At 43.3% G+C, this 22,419-nt stretch overlaps 1 protein-coding gene across 1 annotated transcript in view; it reads left to right on the top strand.

Moving 5' to 3' along the window:
• The window catches only part of KREMEN1 (kringle containing transmembrane protein 1), a 289,192-nt gene that overhangs the window by 231,226 nt on the left and 35,547 nt on the right, over positions 1 to 22,419 (top strand). The window contains exon 6 of the mRNA XM_069214466.1: positions 13,241 to 13,573. Coding sequence (XP_069070567.1) covers positions 13,241 to 13,573 — 333 coding nt within the window. The remainder of the gene's footprint in view (positions 1 to 13,240; positions 13,574 to 22,419) is intronic.

Below are 22,419 nucleotides of genomic sequence, written 5' to 3'. Positions count from 1 at the left end.
GTTTATAACGAGACGTCACACTGTGTCAAAGTAAATATCTTACACACTGTCCCTGGGAGAGATGCCACTCTGTCTATCAGTGATTATGATACACACTGTGTCGTGCGAGTAGAGGTATGGTTCAGTATGGGCATGAGTATACCCCACCCCACAGTGTCCCTTTGCACAACAGCGAGTTTGTTACACAATGTTTGTGGGCTATATGAACCTTTGTGATAGTATGAGTTTGTTGCACCCTGTTGTGCTGCTGACTTGAAGAATGACAGCAAGGCAGGGTGACACTTCAAGGGAAAAAGTGGGTTTATTCTCCTTCCAGGAAGGCCCCGCTACAAGACAGATGACATTGCTTCTGTTAAAAGAGTCAGAAAATTGGCAGAGTGACTTCCAAACGCTTCAGTGTAGTTGGTCTGCCAACAAGCAGTCTTCTATAGTCCTCTTCTCATTCAAAAGGGCACTCCAGTTGGTTGTCAGCACTCTTTTGAGGTTTTGAGAAACAGGCCCACAACCTGCCAGTTTATGGGTTTATGGGGGCCACACAAATGGTATATGTTCCAAGCCACATTTTCTGTTAAAGTATTGGACCCGAGATGAGAGACAGGAGTTGTGTGACCAAGGTATTAGCCACTGAACTATTTGATAGCCTGTAGAAGGATGTTTGAAACGGAGTTAATCTTTTAAGTTCAACTTTGGTTGCTTGAGTGTAAAAAGAAGCCCTGGTGTAGCGGGAGAGGAAGAGGGAAAGAGGATTGTTGGTTGTAGTTCAATGGGCTGCTCCTTACTGATGGTGGAGTTGCCTCTAATCCAGTCTAATCTCTCACTGCCAGAGGAAGAAAGAATGAATTGAGTGACCTCATGTATCATGCAATCCACACGAAACTCACACATTTGAAAGCTGAATTCACTGATCATGCTGGCCATGCTAAAAATCACACGACCAGGAGAAAAAAATATCCAACCTCCAGATGCAGTTTGTGCACAGAGTTCTGTTGTTATCTGCAGAAAGGAGGCTCCTCTCCACCAGAAAACACTGCATTATGGCCTTCCACTAATGTGGGCCTTCTAGAGCTACCAAAGCGGACATCGTAGGAGTAGGTTAATGCACAACAGTCCAGAAAGGGTCTCACTTCTCTTTTTGATGGAATGGAGTGTCTGGACCACTATGCTGTGGTGTGCGTGGTGTGCATGGTGGCAGGCGAGGGCAGGCTGTACCTGGAGCAGGTGAATGAGGGTAGGGAGTAGCTATCTTACTGAAGAGAGTTGTCTGACAATATTGAGGAAATAATTATTGCGTGGACAAAAGTATTGAGGACCAGGATATCATGAAGGGAACTGCAATAAGGTAAGTATACATGTATTATTCTCAACTCCACATCCGCGTACCTTAAAGATATGTATATCATCCAGGTATATATATGTGGAGTTAAGTATAAAGTTTGCTTACCCAAAGAAACTTATCATTACAATATTTTTGTCCTCAATATTCTTGACACAATGTTGTTTCCACACAGTACTTTTTCTCTGATATTTTGCACAAACCCTGATGGTACCGATGCCCCCAATGCCTCCTGGCCCAGACTACCATGTCATGAAGCATTGCACAAGAGTCTGCAGACACAGCACTTCTGCCAGGCCAGGAGTCTTCAGCAGATGGCATTATCAAGTCAACAGCATACAGCACTTCTATCAAATGGTGAGTCTGCAGCACACACCACTTCTATAAAATCGTGACCCTGGAGCACTGGCATCAAGCCATGACCCTGCCGCACACAGCACCAGAGTCAAGTCAAGACCCGCAGTCAACAGCACTGCTATACAATCATGTGCCTACAACACAAAACACTACTATCAAGTTATGAGCCTACAGCACACAGCACTGCAGCCAGGACAGAAACATGCAGAGGCCAGCACAACTAAGCAGCAGTGAGCATGCAGCACCCAGCAGCAGTACCAAATAAGAGCCTGGACTAAAAAGACCAATTTGAGATGGTGACCTGAGAGCACGCAACACAGCTATAAAGTCTGGGTCCTGCAGCTCACGTGGGTGCGCATTATAAACACTGCTTGCTGTCAGGCCAGTAACCTATATCACGAGGCACCATTATCCTGTCAAGAACATATAGAACAGAGCAGCGCGATCGCATCACTGCTATCTGATCAGGAGCCTGCAAAGATCACTGCTGCAGCACAGAGAACTGGCATCAAAATATGAATATACGGCAGCACATAGTTCTATTAAGCCTCGAGTCTACGGCACACATTATTACTAGTGTAGCTGGCACAGGATCACACAGTGGGTCAGCTGCACATCATGACTGGTTTCAAGCCACATGGTGTTGGCCCCTTTGCCCTGCATCAGATGACACGTTGGGGAGCGCTAGCAATGCATGGCATGACATCTCCCAGCGGCAGTAAATCGTGCCTGGGTGCCACTGATGCCGTGCCAGCGAACGTCACCTAGACCTGATGGTTTAGTGTGATCCGCAGACACCTGCTGCTGCAAAGCTCAGGGGCGGCTGCCCGTGGGCCCCCACTGCTGGCACATACCAGCCCTTACATTAAAGGGTATTAAAACAAAGCCAGCTCATATGGTGGGCCAGGGGTAACGACCCTCCATGTACAATGACAACACAGAACGGAACTTGCCACAGTTGCTGGCGGGCTCCTTATAAGTGAATTCTCCCAGGGTACGCCAACAATCACCGTGAGAGTCTCCACTTCACTGTGTTAAATCTGAGCGAACTGATACGAACATACTTAGCTTCAAACTGCTGATGTAGAATAAAAGTGAAACGGAGAGGAGACTCCTAGTGTGGCACCGGACTAGGAGACTGGGTGGCAGGCCCTCTGATGGCAGCTTTGATTGTAGGAGATACAATAGTCTCCCTGGCTAACATACAAAATAGGAACTTTGAGATTTCTAAGTAAAAAAGATGTCCAAGAGTTAATAATCCAGCTGGGTAGTTTTCCTTCTTCTACCCTAGGCCACTCGAAATAGTAGAAAAATGTAAACGTTTTTAAGGATGTGTTCAACAGACTGAAAATGAATGCCCTCCTCTTTTAGATTCTCCATTCCTCGGGAAACTGGGCCGACAGGAGAACCCCTCTAACAAATTCTTGCCCTTAGACTTCTGTGCTTTCCAAGGGCCACCTAAAAAGGGCAGAAATAAGCAAACGTGTGTACAGCCTTCGGCTAGAGGCTGTGTTGGATTCAAGCTGCTTGTACTTAAAACTGGTCAGGGTGCTGAAACCGTATCCAGGAAACTCCGCAATGGAGGAGGCGGAGACCTGTCAGCACAGTTCTTCAGGAGAGGGTGGTCTCCGGTTGCTGGAGACTGCCACAAAGGCGGAGAGTAGGTTGACTCAGCCTTTCCTCTGACTAAAAAGCTAGCTAGAGAGTCAGTGCAGTGGCACTGAAACTAATGTATGGGCACCATGCTCACTGGACATCCCCCATCATCTTCTTACTGCTCCCGCTAGATGTTCCCTTGGTCACTTGCTGCTCCAATCACTTCTTCCCTCAGCCTAAAAGAAGTTTCATGATCGAAGGCCTGTGGCAGATAGATTTCTACATCTGCTATTCCATGAAAATTGGTGTAATACTCAGTTATATTCTATCATGTCATTGACGCTGGGTTGAAGTGAGACTGCTTTCCGAGGTGTGAGGACTAAACGGAATGACTGAGGTTCTCTTGTGTGGACTATTATTCCTAAAGAGGCCAATATGACCCCTGACCTGTGCTGTATAATTCAATCTCAAACATGGGTTATTTTTGTTTTTGTGTAGGGCCATGTTTAATTGTATGTAATGTTATATTTGTGTTTGCAATTATTAGCTACTGTTAGTCACAATATCATGCCTGTATTTCATGTATAGGCAATGGGGGCCATTCAAAAGGTAAGTTAAACTTGTGTGTGATTTATAAGTGTAATTTTTTCTTATACTTTTGAGGAACTTTGCTACTTTGGCCTATTCACAAAATCTGAGTGTAAGTTACTTAAAAGTCTAGACATACACGTCTCCACCGCTGAAAAAGGCTACTACTAAAAAAAGCAGTAAGCCACCATCACACATGGCCTATGACTAGTACTGCAACATCCTCCCATAGAAAATAATTGAGGCAGAGGCGGGAATTAAACCTCATATGAAATAATGTTAAATTAAAATATTTTTCTAAATTAGTTAAAAATATGAAGAATTATAACTTAATGTTAAACAAATATTAACATAATACACATGATCCTGTTACTTATAACATATTTTAATATTTTCATATTTATAAACTGAAAGCACCGGAGAGGAAGCGCAAGAAAGAAGGGCATGATCTGCAAAATTAGACATCTAAATCCTAGACTGGATCACCACATCTTCGGCCCAAGACATACTATCAGAATGATCGCATAAGGGGCTATTAATTGAAGGATATGTTCTTTACGCCACCATATAGGTTTCAGTATTCTTATGATCACCATTCCCCATTGCCAAAGAAACAGGAAACGAGCAGGCGCTTGGACAGATACTCTGAAAGAAAGAGTGAGAACAGATTATCGCAGAACAGAAGAAAATTCTAGAGACAAGGCTACTGTCAATTGGCAGTCCCAGCATTGGAACTCAGACCAGAGGGGGAAAAGAGATTAAAAGTGCTCCAATCTGAAAACTCCCTTTAAAAAAGAAGTTGTTTTAGCTACAAAAAATAGCAAAAACAAAAACCTCTCAGAAAAGGAGAATGCCCCTGTTGAACAGGATATGGACTGAAATGCTCATAGATAGCACTGCCAAAATCACCATAACCCACCAGAATCTCTGGCCTGTTAAGTATGATAAAAACTGATTAACATATTCAAGTGGGGACCCCATATGGTCATCTGTTAACTCTTGGCCAAATATACAATGTGGAGTTTCTGGTAGAATGTAACATTTTACAGATTATTAGAGTGATATTTCGGTTGTATTTATTGAAGCCATATAACATAATCTTAGTCAAGGGTCACTTTTTGGTATGAGGCCCTTTGGGGAGACGAGGTGATGTTAGATTCATTTTTCATAACAATCCTGATACAACTGTCAGACAAATGCACAGGGGCAGCTCCTCCGCAATGAAGGAGGGTCGTTGCCCCCCCTTGCTAAGAGCTAGCAGATGAAAAATAAAACAATTGCTAACTATCCTTTTATTTTTCATCTGTTGGCTCAGCCAGAAGTGCAGGGAGGGGTGGGGCCGGGCCACGGGAAGTGGGACGGAGGAGGAGGAGAGAGTGCACCTAAGTTCGCATGTATGTTTGCCCTGCCGTCGCAGGCCAGCCAATCACATATGCACACTTTTGTTTCTCCAACCTGGCTTGTACACAGCTGGGCTGGAGGAATTGCACAGACCCCAGGGTTGTGCCTGAGCGGCAGTCCAAGCCACTCAGACCAATCCTGACACTGCTTTCATGCTAGGTTTAGCATGAAACCAGTGCCAGGATTGCTGGGGAGCTTGTGCTGGTGTCCCAGTGAATGCTGGAACACCACATCAAGGGAAATGGAGCGAGGCAGCAGGAGACGGCTACATCGGGGTGAGAGGTAAGTTTATTTTATTAATTTTTGTTTTTATTTTCACTCCTGCGCCTCCCCTTGAGATTTGGGGCGGTTGCCTCTGCAAATACGCACACTGCAATGGACCTGAGCAAGCCCACTGCACTACGTATGAGCCAAATGAAGGTTAACAGAGGTTCAACTTCAAATGTAATTTCTTTCAGAAGCTAACTGCAGACTTAAACCCAGTATCCTTTGAAGCCAGAGGCCAAACGCAACATAAAGGCCAGTCTTACACAACTCTATCATCAGGGAGTGTTAGCACTGTGTCATTCTACAATCAACGGTCCTTTTTTCATGAGATTGAGCCTGATAGGCCAGAAAGACTATTCATACACCCATGCTGTGCCGAATGCTCATAATTCCTGGCTTGTGATGAACTTGGTATAGAAGAAATTCAGAACAACTCTGAGGCAAATTGGATGAAAAGTAAGTAAGGTAAATCAATTAAGGTTGAGTAGCTTTGGTGAAAGATTGTGTTTCTACACGACAAGCTACCGTTAATGCAAGTGAAACAAACAATGGTGCACAGGAATGAAGGAATGCATTCTCAGTTGAGCAGTATGTCAGAGTAAGCTACTTACTGCTGTTACTTGATCTTAGTCTAAGATTGATGCAGATATCGTATTGTGACTATGAGAGGGGAAGCACCACATACTGGTTTTCAAGCTAGATAATCCCATAAAATAGCCTCAGACAATAGGCCATGGTGCCAATTCCTGGCACCAGAGACAGATACAAAAAGGAGGGGGTTATTTCAGACCTAATAAAAGCAGCACATGTGTTAGAACCATTTTGTCTCTACTACAGCAGCAATACCGGTGGCCCAGTATGCCTGCGATACCACAGAATGTATTCTGAATATAACCTCTGTTGAGTTTTAAACCCTCCTCAGCTGCTCGACCAATTACTACATTTCTCTTGAAAGCGAAAAATACTATTTGAAAATATTTCGTATTTAACCCATATCATTACTTGCAGTCATAATGATAAAGCACCTAAATTACCACAATTCTCCCTAAAAACGGAGCACAATAAATCACTGAGGCAAATCAACGCATGCAACATGCATTGTGGGATGAATCCTCTAAAATAATGAATAACCTTTCTTTAAAATAGTCTTGCTAAGCTCCAGTGATATGGGACCATCTGGGTGGTCTGGTACAGGCATGCCAGATATAGATTTTGATGTAGAATCCCAGCCAAAACAAATATGAGTGTTCACGTTTAAGTAATAAAACCAGTCATGCTTTATCTTTAAATACTGGCACTTGTAGTGTGTTTTGTGTTATAAATGCAGGGCATCAAATATCAGGATGCAGAGGAGCTTTTCTCGCATCGAGGGAGTGGGCAATGCCTTGACCGGACTGGCCGGAGCGGGTAGTGGGCGTTTCCCCGGGATGCTGGAACAGTGTTGGTCGGTTTTGTAGAGTGGGGGCCGGTTTTGCTCCTGGCGTCTGGTTTTGCAGCGGTGCTACAATATCGGCCCCCAGTAACAAAACAGCAGTGCAACCTCCTGTGATGTTATGCTTCAGTTCAGACTGAAGGAGCGTGGCAACATTCGGAAGGATCTTCAGCTTCGGTATCACTCAGTGCTTCTGAAGAATATGTGTGGGAATAATGGGAAGCAAATTTTTCCGTAAAGGACATGGGATCTGTCAATAGTGTGCCATGTGAACTGCATTTGAACTATATATTGCTGGTAATGAGGAGGACAGCTCTCCGTTTTTTCGCTGCAGGGCCAAGAGCCTCCCTACTTTTTTCTATATGACCGTAGTGTTTAGCTCAGATTGGGTGCAATACTTTCTGTGCGTCCAGCGAGTACACGTTATTAAGTTTTTGTTTTTTTTAATCAGTAGCCTGCAGTTTTCCACTGTTGAGGTTGTTCTGTAGCAGTTCTGAGTGGTTAGAACCACCTGCACTAGAAACATTTTTAGTTTTTGTGCCTGTTTCCACTGGATACTGGCTTCCTTGATCAGGATACCACGCATATAGACCTTTTTCCCAGCCCATAGGGTTTGCGCCGCTAAGTCTGCTTCGCTCAAAGTGAAGGGGACCATGATTCCTGCCAGAAAACATAAACCAACACAGAGTTGTGGACACAAAAGAAATAACACAGTAGAGAATGGATGTAATTCTGACACCTATATCATTGTCAGCAAGTTCCAACACATCCCAGAATATAAGATGCCAAGAAGCTAAACCGAGGAGTGTCTGTTAATATTGATTTACCAGTACTTCCCTCCACAAGGGAGCTTGTGGTAAGGATTGCTGGACCCCAGTTAATTTTTAATATACCCCATGTGTGTAGGCGCTGTGAGGAGCGTTAGACCAAAGCCACTCCCTTGGACACGCCCCCCCCCCATGGATGGCAGGCTATTTAGGGCATTACACAGCATGTCCACGCAGCTGTGCTCAAAAGGTTCATGACAGCCCACTTTTTATTTCCTTGCAGGCACTCTTTGTGCCAGTTATCACGAAGTGCCTAGATAGTTCCTAGCGCCTGACCCCTTGGTCATTTTAGAACTCATCACTCCCAGAGACATTGGTAATCCAGAGAGGAACTGCTCACCTGCAATGCCTCAGGTAAGGGCGCTGGCTGCACCAAATTAGAATTCTATGTTATCACTGACACAGTTAATCTGAGGTGTCAGAAATGCAGCTTTGCACTAGCAAGTCACAAGACAAGTGACAGGATCAAGCAATCATCTACTTTTGTGTCTTGATCAGAGAAGTATGGGTAATTTAATCACCCTCCAAAATTTAGAAGTGTCCTTCAATTGGGTAGCTGCCATTAGACCTTCCCAGGCCTTGCTTCTAATTTCCAATTTCCTCTCATCCAGTGTTGCCTTATACTGGCCCCTTGTCTTTTTAACTAGATTGCGGGAATAAGAAATTGATTTAAGTGGGTTTTTTTAAAGATTTTTTTCCTGCGATATTTTCCAGCCAAAAAGCACACGCCAGGCAAAGAAACATTTCCTGTGCATTAATTAATGCAGGATCATTAGTGGAAAACAAACTTGTGTTGGCAGAATTCTTACACTATCACAATCTAGACATGGTAGTCGTCACCGAAACTTGGACTGACCCTACATGAGGACCTGATATTTTTTATTTTTATTTTTTAGATTTTTTTGAGCAGCGGTGCATGCGGAATTAAACAATTGATGCGCTAGTGGTCTCTGTGTTGACCTGTCAGTGACCTGTGCCGCAGAGATGGCATTGCTTAGATGCTCATATTCCTGTACTGTGAGGTCATGGGTTGGCCAATGTGTTAGGCAAAGGTTACTAGAGTCTAGCTTTTGTTTAATGATTCTCTGGTTGAATACCTTTTGATCATCCTTTTCACGTTTCATACGCAGGCCTGTGTTTTTATTAAATACAAGATTTCCTCTCCCATCCCTATTCTTTAGACCTATTTTAATGTTATAGGATAGGTTAATACACAGGGCTTTATTATCACTGGCACAGTGCTGTACTATCTCAAAATCGAGGATTAAACGAAAATCAGCTAGGCTGATAAGAATAAAATCAATGACGCTCCCTTTGGGGTTCCCCGTGAATGTTGGAATTTTCTGAATATTTTGAAGCGCTTTCTCCCTTGCAAACATAAAGTCATATTTACTAATAAAAGTATTAAAAGCATCCCCTTCATCTGAATGATTAAAATGGACCATCTTCTCTCTTCCCTCAATCAAGAAACTACATGCAGCCTTCTGATTGCCATAGGGGCATAATAAAGTATCCTACTCAGAACATGGTTAGGTCCTTGTCATGAACCCAAGTAGATGAATCGAGAAAATCAGTTACATTCTCAAGGCCTTTCCTCAAAAGGCCATACGGTATGTTGTTATAGAAATGTATTAGCAAAATACCCTTTGTCCCCTCAATAGATAATAGGACAATCATAAATAAGTTGAGGATGAAATTAGGGATGACTTCATTTTCAGTAGATGTAACGAAACAAGAACTGAGAGACTGCCCTCTTGCCCTACCTGCTATAGATGGTATCGCTGGTTGGTATAGAGTTAGATAACCATCCAGAAAAAAGGGATCTGTCAACAAGGTCTCTTGAAATCAAATTATATCGTACATAGATACAAAATTTTGCCAGTCTGGGTTTTTTATTTTTGACTGGAGCCCGCTATGTTCCAGCTAATCAGTGTTGGAGATTTGTGTCCTAATCTTACACCAGGATCTTTTATCCTTTTATATAGTGGTAGTAGGGAACAAATCCCAAGTGGGGGGCCTAACAGGTGCACCTCTCCCTCTAATGGAGATATGTCTCGGTCTTCTTCTTCTCTTAGCCCCTCAAGTCGGCCCTTCCACACATGGCTGAATCTATGAGTCAATCATTTTCATCAAGAAAGTTCAGAGCCTGAAAACAATTTACAATGGGAGCATTTATCTGAGCCTGTAAAACCACCAATCCTGGATTTTGGTTTCAGGATACTGCAAGGGAGTCTGAAAATAAAGCAAAAGGATAAAAATGGTTTAATGAGTACACTTGGATCCCTTCTTTTGCCCTTGCACAGTAGTCCAAATCTGCCAACAAGTGTTTCACCAAACAAGGGTTTTTAAAGTTTATCACAACGCAGTCTCCCTCAGAAGCTTTCTTTGATAGTCCAACCCATTTCACTCTATGTGCCAGAAGGATCTTATTATTTTAAGTCCTCTTGGTGTCTAATTTTAGTCTTTAGCCATTGAGAGGACTTTCTCATCAAAGCTTGTGTATCTTCATTGTTACGTCCATCTAAAGGAGGCACATTTTCTAAAACCAAGATATAGGGCGTGCATTCAGGGGGTAAATGCAGTGTCTCTTCCAGGTTATTAGTGAAATTAGTGTGAGGGGGGTTTGAATACCCAGGATGAGCCCCCTTTCGGTTTTCCAAATTTGTTTTTTGCTCTGTATATGAAGCTCTAGATTTAGCTAAGGGTTGAGATAAGGGTGGACCAATTGCATTTAAGACTGAATTATGTAAAGCGTTTCCATTCTTTAGGGCAGACTCTTGGCAATGGATTTTCCCTGGTGCAAATAGCTCTGAATTAGTTATCTGGAGTAGCGCTAGTCACATTACTTTGGAAATTATCCAATCTCTTAGTTATCAGTTCAATAAGTTTCTCCTCCACAGCTACACAGAATGGTTAAAGTATAGAATCAATTAAATAGGTAAAATCATTTAAGGTGTCTTTCCTCATAGTACATTTCCTTATCATGTCAGGGGCCACCTGTTGTCCAGCATTATCTTCCAATTGTATATGACTTCTCTTTTTTAGCCTTGAGACTCCTTTCACATTTTTAGCCCTTCCTCCCTCCCTTCTCTTTTTGATTCATTAATTAGACTTGTGTCCTGAGTGTACGCATATTCCACTCTGGGACGGGTCAGAGTTTGAGGGCTTTGACAATGGCTGTTTTCTACTTGTGTGGACTTTACAAGTACAATGGGCTCCAGGGGTGGCCTCTGAGAGAGATTCTGTGCGGCCCCAATCTTAACCTCCACTTGCTCTAATTCAGTCTCGATGGCTCCCATAACGGAAGATAAATAGCTTGTAAATGACGATTGAGCTGAAGGCCCCAAGCCACCTTCCCCCCTTTGCACATTATTCTTTCTCTTCCCCATTAGGATAGCTGGTTCACATACCTCGGATATTGAATGCACAGCATGGATCACTCAACCACACAGGTGTAAGGGGGGGGCCCGCCTTGACCTCTTCCGGATGCTGACAGGCGAAGACGGACGCGGTCTTTGCCCGGGCACGTCCTGTGCTGCGGGAGTGCAGGGCTGTTCGTAACAGGCCAATGCCTGTCTCCTCTTCCTACTCGGGCAGCCTAGGGCTTGTGGTCCGCACCCACAAGGTCTTCTCAATCGCGCTTTGATTATTATGGTTTTAGCATTATTGTGGGCCGTACATTGTGTGTATGCAAGTACAATACTATATAATGCCATGGAGAACCATACGTCAGCTCTTCTTTGCTTCCCTGCATATCTAAAGCAGTTTGCTGGTTGAGTTGTTTGTAATTCATGGGTTGCAATCCGAGGATTGTGCTTGAGGGTGGGACTGTTTTTTAGCTGTCTTGGCAGGAGTCTGAAACTTGTGGAAACGTAAGGGGTGTCCCATTATTGTCAAGAAATGTATATTTGTATTTTTTATTCAAGACCTCTAGAATAACATTGTTTCAATGTTGTAGCATTTTACAAGAAAGTATGGATTTGCTGCCTTTGCCATATAACACAACATCTGCTGCATGGTTTGCAGATTTCAGTGAAAAAACATGATAGTGGTTTAACAAATCAGAAGGTTACTAAAAGTGCTGCAAACGGCAATAGAGTGCCAGACACTTTGCAAATACTAACTGGTTACCTTTTATCTGTTGATTGCTGATTAGAGGCAAGCAGAGGTGTGAATTTTACCAAGAAGGTTTTAATATCCTCAACTGATTGACCAGGGCATTTCTTTGTGATGATAAACCTAAACAAAACCTTGCATGCTTAAATGTAGTTTTAATAGAATTAAAACAGAGTCCCACTGTGGAGATATCAGACCTAACACATTTCTCTGACATTTTCTGTACTAATTATAAATGAATGAACAGGGTGTGCGTTTAAACATAATCAACAACAAAAAATATAAATTTGTGTATCAATCTAAACCCTCAGCAACTTACTCATCTAGCAGCGAAGGCCATGTCTGCAAGCCTTTGCTGGATATGAATATATTATAGGCAAGTGTAATGCACACATTCTAAAATAAATAATGAAGAATAGGCTTAGAAGAGGCCACACTGAACTTACTTTATATTAACACAGCAACGCTCCTTTACAAATTAGAGGGCATCTCAAGGAACCAATGTGAGAAATAAATACAATAAAATTGTTCAAACGTGTCCTGGCTCTTTTAGAAACACGATGAGCACGACTCTGTGTTTTCTAGCAGCCATGAAAAAGGAAGCCTGAGAAAGTTAGAACAAATCGTTGAAAGTTTTACAATTATGAGTATCAATGGAGAATGTGCTTTCTTTGGTCAATCTGGCTGGATTTGTTTTAATTATTTGTTATATTACTGTAGAACAAGGTCAATATTGACTCTGCCACCCTGGTAAATGTTTTCATTATAACTTTGTAGATGCCATGGTTCAGCCAATTGGCCAATTTATAGCTCTGGTGTCATAGAAAAACAGTAAACAAATATGGTTAGTTCTAGATGAGCTGGAATTCATTGCAGGTGTTTCAACTTCCTTTCCACTCATGCTGAGATTCGGACGGTGTCCCTTCCCTAAGTGGCCTCCGTGGAGCAACAGGCTGTTGCACATCCTGCCCCTGTTTTGTGCCTCGATCTTCCCCTGCTTGATACCTCACTCTATAAATCTTCTCCTCTACTGGTGAGTGGGTGTATGTCTTTCACCACCTCTCGCTTCCTCATTCATAGAGAGTATTTTCACTGCATCAACTTCCTGAAGCTGCTCAGTCACGGTTGAGGATGAGCTGTAATAGTGTTTACAAGGCTGCTATATTTATAAGAGGTTAAAGTGTTTACCTGAACTCATATTTTCCTATAATTTTGCAGTGTGGGGTGTCATGGTGAGGAAGGCATAAGCAAGAGACATAGCAAAAATAGATCACAATGTTTCCTTTTGTATCTCGCAAATCACAATCTCTTTCTTTCTCACAGCCCTCATTGGAGCCTGCGGTGGGAATTACAGCCTGGATGGAGCGGTAATCTACTCACCAGACTTTCCTGACACTTATGGCCCTGGTCGGGTCTGCTATTGGACCATTCAGGTTCCCGGGGCCTCCGGGATCCGCTTCAACTTTACCCTCTTTGACATTAAAGACTCTGTGGACATGGTGGAGCTGCTGGATGGCTACACTAACCAGGTGCTGGCACGGTTCGACAGTAGAAACCGCCCCCTGCGGCCGTTCAACATCTCCTCGGACTTTGTCATCCTCTACTTCTTTTCTGATCGCACAAACCAGGCCCAGGGGTTTGCCGTCATCTACCAAGGTAAATTTACAGGGTTTCAGTGTCATACGTCAAGCTAAACTGCCTGGGATTTGCCATCACATACCAGGGAGAACTTCAACTGGCAGGGGCATTCCATGATAGAGTAAAGCAAGTAAAATTCTGCCCCAGAATCTTCACATCATATTCTAAACCACCAATATGTACCAATGCCTCAACCCAGGGTTTCCCTGACATATATCCAGTAACCTCCCAGAGATACATTTACACACACCATGGTAAACGTCTAAGGGTTTGACATCATATGCCAGTTGCCTCGAAGGTGTTCGCCATCTTATACAAAGGTAAACCCATGCGTACAGTGTCGTTTGCTAAGGTAACCTCGCATGAACTCCAAGAGTTCACCATCATATAGCAATAGTAACTTCCAGAACTTCCCTATCATATTATATAAATGTAAATTTCCGAAAGTTAACCATCATATACCACTGTAAACTCCCTGCTGTTCAGTCATATACCACTAAAAAGTCCCTCATTTTTTACCATTACACTTTTAAAACCAAGGCATTCCCCTTCCTATACCACTGTTAAGATCCACGAATTCACTATTATTTACCACTGTTATGTCCATGGGCTAACTATCATTTACCACTCTTAAGACCATAGGATTCGCCACCATAAACCACTGTAAAGTCCCAGAAATTCACCATCACATACCACTGCAATCTCATAGGGCAGGCTCCTGTTACCACTGAGTAGCTTCCGCTTTTCTGAGTTTTTGTTAGTGTTTTGTTAACCATTCTAACAACTACTCAAATTATTTAAGGTTAGCTTTAGAGTTTAAAAGGCAATTGAAAGACAAGTGCAAAGATGTGAAAGAAGAGGATGAGATAGATCAAAAAGGCACATTTTTATGGGAGGAAAGTAGACATGAAAGAGCAAAAAAAAACATGGCCCTGAGTTATCATTTTTTTGCACTGCATTAGTGCCATTTTTTGATGCAAAAGCGGCGTACACTTACAAAATACAATTGTATTTTGTAACTTTGCGCCGCTTTTGCGTCAAAACATGATGCTAATCCGGTGCAAAGAAGGTATAAATCGAGGCCCATGTGCGTGTTTGTGCACTTGCATTAAGGAGACTAGCACCCATAAACTAGCACCCATAACACCTTTTCACATTTTCAAACATATTAGAGTGTATTTAAAAACGTTTTAAAGTGGATAGTGCTGACACACTTACTTTTACCCTCTGCACAACATACCCCAGTGTACGAGTGAGCGTGACTTTTGAATGGTGAGTGCGCACACCGCAGAAGTCAATGGACTGCCTATGTGAGTCTGGTCTGCTTGTGAGAGCCTCTGTCTGTGTGTGAGAGAGAAAGAGGTGGCGAAGGACATATTACAGCGGGGTGAAAAATAAACTGTATGCCTTTGAGAGGGAGAAAGAGCAATACAAAGAAGTGTTCCAAATAAAGAATCAAGAATGTGCCAGTAAACTCCTTTATTAGACAGTTACTTTCACCAAATGAACAGTGAGAGATTTGTTTTGGAGAGCCTGATACTGCTTTTAGTCTCTGCATCCAGTGTTTTTAATGGAAATATAAAAGTGCAGGTACTCACTATTTTTGCTCCTAAGTGCTGGTGCTCTCCTATTAAATGTATCAAATAGTGCTGGAAAGTGCAGGTAGTCTCCCTCTCAAATTAAAGAAGTGCAGGCACTGAGTACCGGACAGTTTCTGTCCATTTAAAGCACTGCTAACACCACACTTGTAAACAGAACCTGGAGAAGAGAAATACACTGCTATGCAGATGGATGGTTCATCCTAGAGTGCAGCGTAGGCATGCGGGAATCCCCAGAAGATAACGGTTGTCTGCATCTTCCGTGGCATCCTCAACTGACACCTCAGACACTCGCTCATGCTCTGCAGCCTCCTCTGCTCCCTCCCGTGCAGAGTTGTTATTGCCAGCCAGTGAATGACTGCAATAAGGTACCATCCGGACTTTAACGATTAATAGAGCAGGTCCGAGATTCCTGGCAGGCAGCAGCCCGTGAAGGCCGGAGGAGGCTTCAGGATATCCTGCACTGCAGGCCATTGGTTGCCGGGCGACAGAGGAGGGCTGCAGGGCAATGCGTGAGGTAAGGAGGGCTTGAGAAAAGTTGGAAGGACAGGCCTCCTTTCAGGCACAATATGTGCAACTATAAAAGAAGAAGGCCTGGAGAAAGAAAGGATTATCGTAGAATGAAGGCCTAAAGCATCCCCAAATGTTTGCAGCTTGACACAAAGGGCGGGCCGGCCTCATTATTCGATAGTCCTTAGGACTGCCACTGTGGGGGCAACATTTCTGCAGAGAGTGAAAGGACAGCCGGGCCCGCCTCTCCCACGCCCTTCACTTTGTTACTCACTGATGCAGTCAGTGGAGTCAGTCTGGGGTATTCCCCACGAGTTTGGAGTTCCCTTCCCTTTATTTCACAAAACTATAGAAGACTGAAGCAAGGTTCCCATTCTTAACTTCTCTGTCATCCATTTGTGTCATTAACCAGCGCTGCATGGGTTGAATTCGAATCAACGCATGGTGTCAGCTCGTATTTTTCAATGCTTCCTGCCAACCTCATGATACCAGTCAGGTGTGCACAGATTTACTAATATTTGGTGCAACGCAGTATGACAACTGTTGCACTGCATCAAATGGAAAGAGCAGGAATGCGCCAAATCCACTGAGATATGCCGTAATCCTGCTCTCCCTCTGCGCTGAAGCACTTGTGGCTGTCAAGAACCAATGCAGGCACGCTTTCTTATTGGTGCAAGGGTGCATGCGTTACAGGCAGAATTGTTTTTGTGCAAAAAGGGACACCTCCCTGCATAAAAATAATCCTCTGAGGCTTTTTCTTCTTTCTACATGTGGGGCAGAATATTGCACAGGTAGAGAGAGGAAAAATTAAAGGAGAAGTAACTTACACCTCCCCTGGGAAGACATACCATTTTGACTCATTCCCAAGCTTACTAATGTTAGTAAATCTGGGAATGCACCAAAAACCATGGGTGAATGCATGGGAACACCCAGAGTAGAGTAACGCAAGGCAAAACTTGCACTGCCTTGTGTTACCCTAGATTTTACTATGTGATGCATAGCCACGTGAGGTGGCTATGCATGGCATAGTAAATCTCACTTAAAGGCTTGCGTGGCCCAAATAGGCCACGCAAGCCCTTGATAACTATGGCCTTTGGTGTCTAGCATGTTGTGCCTGATGCATCCTGTCTGACGACCTGATCTTGTGGCCTAATGCTCAGAGATGAAACTTTGAATGACTGCCTAGTATTTTCTTGCCATAGCACTGGCACTACACCCAGGTCCAATTTTACAAAGATTTTGCTGCATTCTCCAGCACACACACACAGGAAATAACATCAATGGATATTTTTTGTGCATGAAGGTACATCTTTCAGCACAAAAACGTTTTTGACCACAACAAAGACACTATGGTGCAAGGACACTTGATTAATTTGTGGTAGAGAGATGCTAGAATCTATTAGATGTAGGTTTTTACTGTCAAATTTTTGCCATGCATCCAGAGTCAGCAGTGACTATAGCCCTTATGCGTTTCCGAATACTGATCTGGCTAGTTTTTCCAGCGGTACAATTATGTGGATATTGACAGCATATTTTTTGCAAGTAAGCTTAAACGTGTCAACAATTCCTAGAAGTGTGGATAGGTAAACATTAAAAAGTAAGGGACACCAATCTATTTGGTCAATTGTGGTGTGCAAAATTGAGGAAAGGTGTTGATTTCACCTCTTTCTGCTGGGTAGGTCATAATACAATTAAGAATGTTGCTTTGGATTCCAGGGCCACTCGGCTTTTAGAGCCATATCTGACAGTGAACTGTGTCAATGTTGATGACCTCTCGAGAAGGACAAGGACTGGCATGCCATTAGACTTTACCATATTTGAGGTCATCTCACATTGTAATGAATTCTGATTTGGGGCCATTTCTGGGCAGAAACCAGTCTGTCTGCCAAGAAGGATGTTTTTTTTTGAGGAAATCAAAAAGTTGTGTGAAAAATGCCTTTTCAATGACCTTCTCTGGTAAATGTTCCCTTCTATAGTGACCTCTCTAGTATGTTGGTCTGTTTACTGACATTCAGGGGGCTTATTTACAAGCCCCTCTGCACCACTGGAACTTCACTTTTATAATGGTCTGGCGGTGCACACTGCAGATCTATATCTACAAGGCCACGTAAAACCACTCTGCGTTGCTTTTCATGTCCTTGTAGATATGGAGGGAGACAACACAATGCAAGTCGCTGCGTTGCCTTACATTGCAATAGGGAGGTGTGCCATGGGCATTACGATGGGTGTTCCCACGTAACACCCATGGCATTTGACACATTACCAGATTTACAAGATTTCGTAAACCTGGGAATGTGTCAAAAGCTTATGCCTCCGCAGGGGAAGCATAAAGAGTATAAGTAACTTTATTTCTCCTCTATTCTTCCTCTTTCATTTTGCAGCCCACAGAGAAAGAGGAAAAATCCACTATTGATTGTTTTTATGCAGGAATGTGTCCCTTCCTGCACAAAACATTCATCCCTATAACGTAGACACCCTTGCACCACAGTGCAAGGGTACCTGTGTTGGTGCATGGTAGCCCATTCTGCACCAGTGTACAAGGGAAAGAAAAGGAATGCATCGTATCTCATGGATATGGTACATTCATGCCCTTTCCTTTTGAAGCAGGACAGTCTAGCAAGATTCCTTGCGGTGCTCCACTGCGCCAGAACCTCGTAAATGAGGCTCATTGTTTCCTAAAAACTGCCTCAATGTAGAATGTTTTTAGTTTGTTGCGAAACTCTTCTATTCAGAATGGTGAGTTAATAATTATTCTGGCTATAATAATAGCAGACAATGCTAGGTGGATGCTTTTGAATACGTTGTGGGGGCATTGGTTACTTAGACTTATGACATTAAAGATGGACTTGATTTGTTGAGTCATTCTTTTAGATAAATTATTTAGAATGCACAGAGGTATGGCTAAGTAGTTTTGAAACTTATGCTATGCATGCAAATGTGTCATTGATTGTTCTAAATTAGAGGTTATGCCTGAGGCTGCTGGTATTTCTAAATGAAATGATCAGTGAGCAAGTTTCAGAGTTCCTGATTAGATCTCACAGTTTGAAATGCAGTTTTGGTTACAGAATTTTGAGATGATTTTGAAGAGATGCTTAGTTTGACATTTTCTGTCTGAAATGCTTGAATCTCTTAGCTTTCTTGATAGTTGCTTTGTATATTCTGTACTTTGTTGGTAGTTGGTATCTCCTGTTAATGTTGTGTTTTTTTATCAACTGTCTTTCAAGTGTTTAGGTTAGGGTTATTTGTAATTTTACATCTGAGTTGATCCATCCTGTCTTCTTAAGGTGTCGCCAGTTTTGCAAGGCTGTAAGAGTGATCACTTTGTTAAAAATCTTCATGTGTCATTGGTGGGTCCAGCAGTCATTTATCCGACAAATCTACCCATAATGGATCTAGATTCAGTTTTTGCATGGTATGGTCTGCATAGATGTGGTTGAGATTGTTGGGGTAGAGCAGCAATGAGAATTCTGAGGTCAATTTGATGACATGGTGATCACTCCAGGTAGTGGGTTTGTTTCATGTTACTGAGAGCAGTCAATTTGGTGGAATGATTATGCCATGTGATCAGCCGTGTGCAGTGGTCTAGGGACTAGTTGTTGGAAGGCCAGTGCTTCAAGTTTAGATATAAGTAATGGGGAGTGATGTGGTCCCGGCGTTGTCAAACCTGCTGTTGAAGTCACTCAAAATGCATAGACTTGAATGGCTGAAAATCTTAAAACTATATCATACAACAGCAAAGGAAACCATCCTGATGCCAAATGCCTCACTATCAACTATTTACTTAACCATTACTTGACAATGAATCACTTTTGTCTTAAACTGCTAATTGGACTCACCATAAAGCCTAAAGTTCAGCTAGGCAGGCAACAGCTTCCTCTGTTGAAGGACATTCTACCACCTGCAGCCACAGGACAGATGTAGCGTAGTGGCATTTAGGAATCCTTCAGTGCAGCAAGCAGGGATATACTTTCAGCGCCATCTCTTCTAAGCAGTTCTTTCATAATTTTTCATCATCAAGAAAGGTATTTTAAGGCATGCACATATTGAGCTATTGGGGATGACCCCTCTTCAAATAGGACTGAAAACTCTAGGCTTTCCCATCTTATATGTTGCCAGTTCTTTTGAACTCAGTCAAAACCTATCCAAAGTCCCCTGCATAACAAATTCCTGAATACAATGACTCCAATTGTTCAGCGGCCTAAGATCACACTATCTATAAATTCCACCCTAGGCCTGCCCAGTTCTTCCTACCAAGCTTGAAAGGAAATCTTCAACTTTATCCACCCATATGCTTTAGGACTCCTGTTGGGCATAGTGCCAGTGGAGCTGCAAGTGGTGTGGTTTGGAAGGCCTGGGATTAATATTTCATGCTCATCCTGGCCCTATGTACTTTGCCTTTATTTTAGCAGCTGCTGGCTCTGGAAAAATACATGTAAACTGACATGTTGCAGCCAAAGATGTAAATGTCTCAATATGTATTCAGCTGAGCTTAGGCAAAGTATATTTCATATTCTCAATTAGTAGAGGCATTATGGCCCTCATTACGAGTGTGGCAGTCTTAAATTGGCCACACTCCCGATGGTGGCTGGGCCATCGCAGACCGGGTGGTCTGACTGCCCTATTATGACTATGGCAGAGCCACCATGGTCTGACCGCTGACACCGCGAGGCTGCCGCCAGACGGCAGCCTAGGGGTCCCGGCGGTTGTAATCTGCCTGGGTAACGCTGCAAGCAGCTCTGCCCTGGGGATTATGAATCCCCATACCACCAGCCTTTCCACGCAGTTACACCGCCAAATGAAAGGCTGGTGAAATGCGGGTGTCGGGAGACCCCTGGGGCCCCTGCACTGCCCATGCACTTGGCATAGGCAGTGCAGGGGCCCCCATGCACAGCCTCGTCACGCATTCCACTGCCCGAATTACGGGCAGTAGAATGTGCCATGAGTGCTGCTGCACCCGCCGCACCGCCACATTGCATCCGGCTCGATTACAAGCTGGCTGCAATGTTTCAGCCCTGGGTGGCAAGGGTAAGTAGTAAAAGGATTCTCAGGGAGGTTCTGTGCCACGTAAGAACTCAGAGCACAATAGTCACACAACAAACACAATAAGGGGCATATTTATACTCTGTTTGCACCGAATTAGCATCATTTATTTTTTACTCTAATTCGGTGCAAAACTAACTCCATATTTATACTTTGGTGCTAGACCCGTCTAGCGCCAAATTTATGGAGTTAAAGTCATTTTCTGGAAGTGGAGACCTACCTTGCCTTAATGAGATGCAAGGTAGGCGTTCCCGTGCAAAAAATGACTCTATGGCCTTAACGCCATATTTCGGGGCATATTTATACTCTGCGGCATATTTATACTCTGTTTGCACCAAATTAGTGTCATTTTTTTTTTTTACTCTAATTCGGTGCAAAACGAACTCCATATTTATACTTTGGTGCTAGACCCGTATAGCACCAAGGCCCTGATTTATACTTTTTTTGCACCGCATTAACTTCATTTTTTGATGCAAAAGTGGCGCAAACTTACAAAATATTGGCTCTTATTTATACTTTTTGCTGCAAAACTGCACTAACTCAGTTTTGCACCAAAAGTTTAGCACCGGCTTGCACCATTTCTGTGCACCAGCCGGGCACCACATTTATGGAATGGCACAAGCCGGTGCAAAGGGTAGGCTAGAGTAAAAAAAAAATGACTTTAGTCGGGTGGGGCTAGCAGTATAGAAGAAAAGGGTTTAGCACCCAAAAATGACTTTAGGCAGGTTAGAGTAAAAAAAAAAATGACTCTAACCAGATTCGCTTCATTTTATGGTGCTAAACCTACCATGCCACATGACTCCTGCTTTAGAAAAGGCAGGAGTCACGCCCACCACCCCAATGGCCAGCACAGAGGACAAGGGTCCCCTGGGCATGGCCATTGCACCCTGTGCCATGTATGTGGCCCATTTCAGGGCCCCAAATGGCACTTTCAAAAATAAAATGCAATCTTACCTGTACTTACCTGCGATGGGGTCCCCCATCCTCCGTAGTCCCGCTGGTGTGAGTGGGGGGGCCCCTGGGGACTGGGGAGGGCACCTGTGGGCTTATTCCATGGTGTTACACCATGGAAATAGGCCCACAGGTCCCTCAACGCCTGCCCTTACCCAGGCTTAAAAAAATGGGGTAAAGCAAGCTTTGCCCCATTTTTTGATCCCTCCTCCCTCCCTTGCACCATTTTTGCATGGGAGTATAAATATGGAGTTAAGGCCATAGAGTCATTTTTTGCACGGGACCGCCTACCTTGCATCTCATTAAGGCAAGGTAGGTTTCCACTTCCAAAAAATGACTTTAACTCCATAAATTTGGCGCTAAACGGATCTAGCACCAAAGTATAAATATGGAGTTAGTTTTGCACTGAATTAGAGTAAAAAAAAAGTGACGCTAATCCAGTGCAAACAGAGTATAAGTATGCCCCTTAGCATCAAAAAATGACGCTAATCTGGTTAGAGTCATTTATTTTGACTCTAACCTGCCTAACATCCTTTTTTTTTTTTACGCTAGCCTACCCTTTGCACCGGCTTGCACCATTCCATAAATATGGTGCCCAGCTGGTGCTAAAAAATGGTGCAAGCCAGTGCAAATCTTTTTGGTGAAAAACTGCATTAGTGCAGTTTTGCACCAAAAAGTATAAATAAGGCCCTAAATGTGCTGTCCAGCCCAGTGCTGATTTTAGAAAAAAGAAAGTACGTTATTATCACAGCAAAACATAATATA

This window comes from Pleurodeles waltl, chromosome 11 (assembly GCF_031143425.1).
Source record: "Pleurodeles waltl isolate 20211129_DDA chromosome 11, aPleWal1.hap1.20221129, whole genome shotgun sequence".
In the NCBI taxonomy this organism is placed as follows: domain Eukaryota; kingdom Metazoa; phylum Chordata; class Amphibia; order Caudata; family Salamandridae; genus Pleurodeles; species Pleurodeles waltl.
The sequence above is the reverse complement of the archived record's forward strand: the minus strand, read 5'-3'. Positions and strand labels throughout refer to the sequence as shown.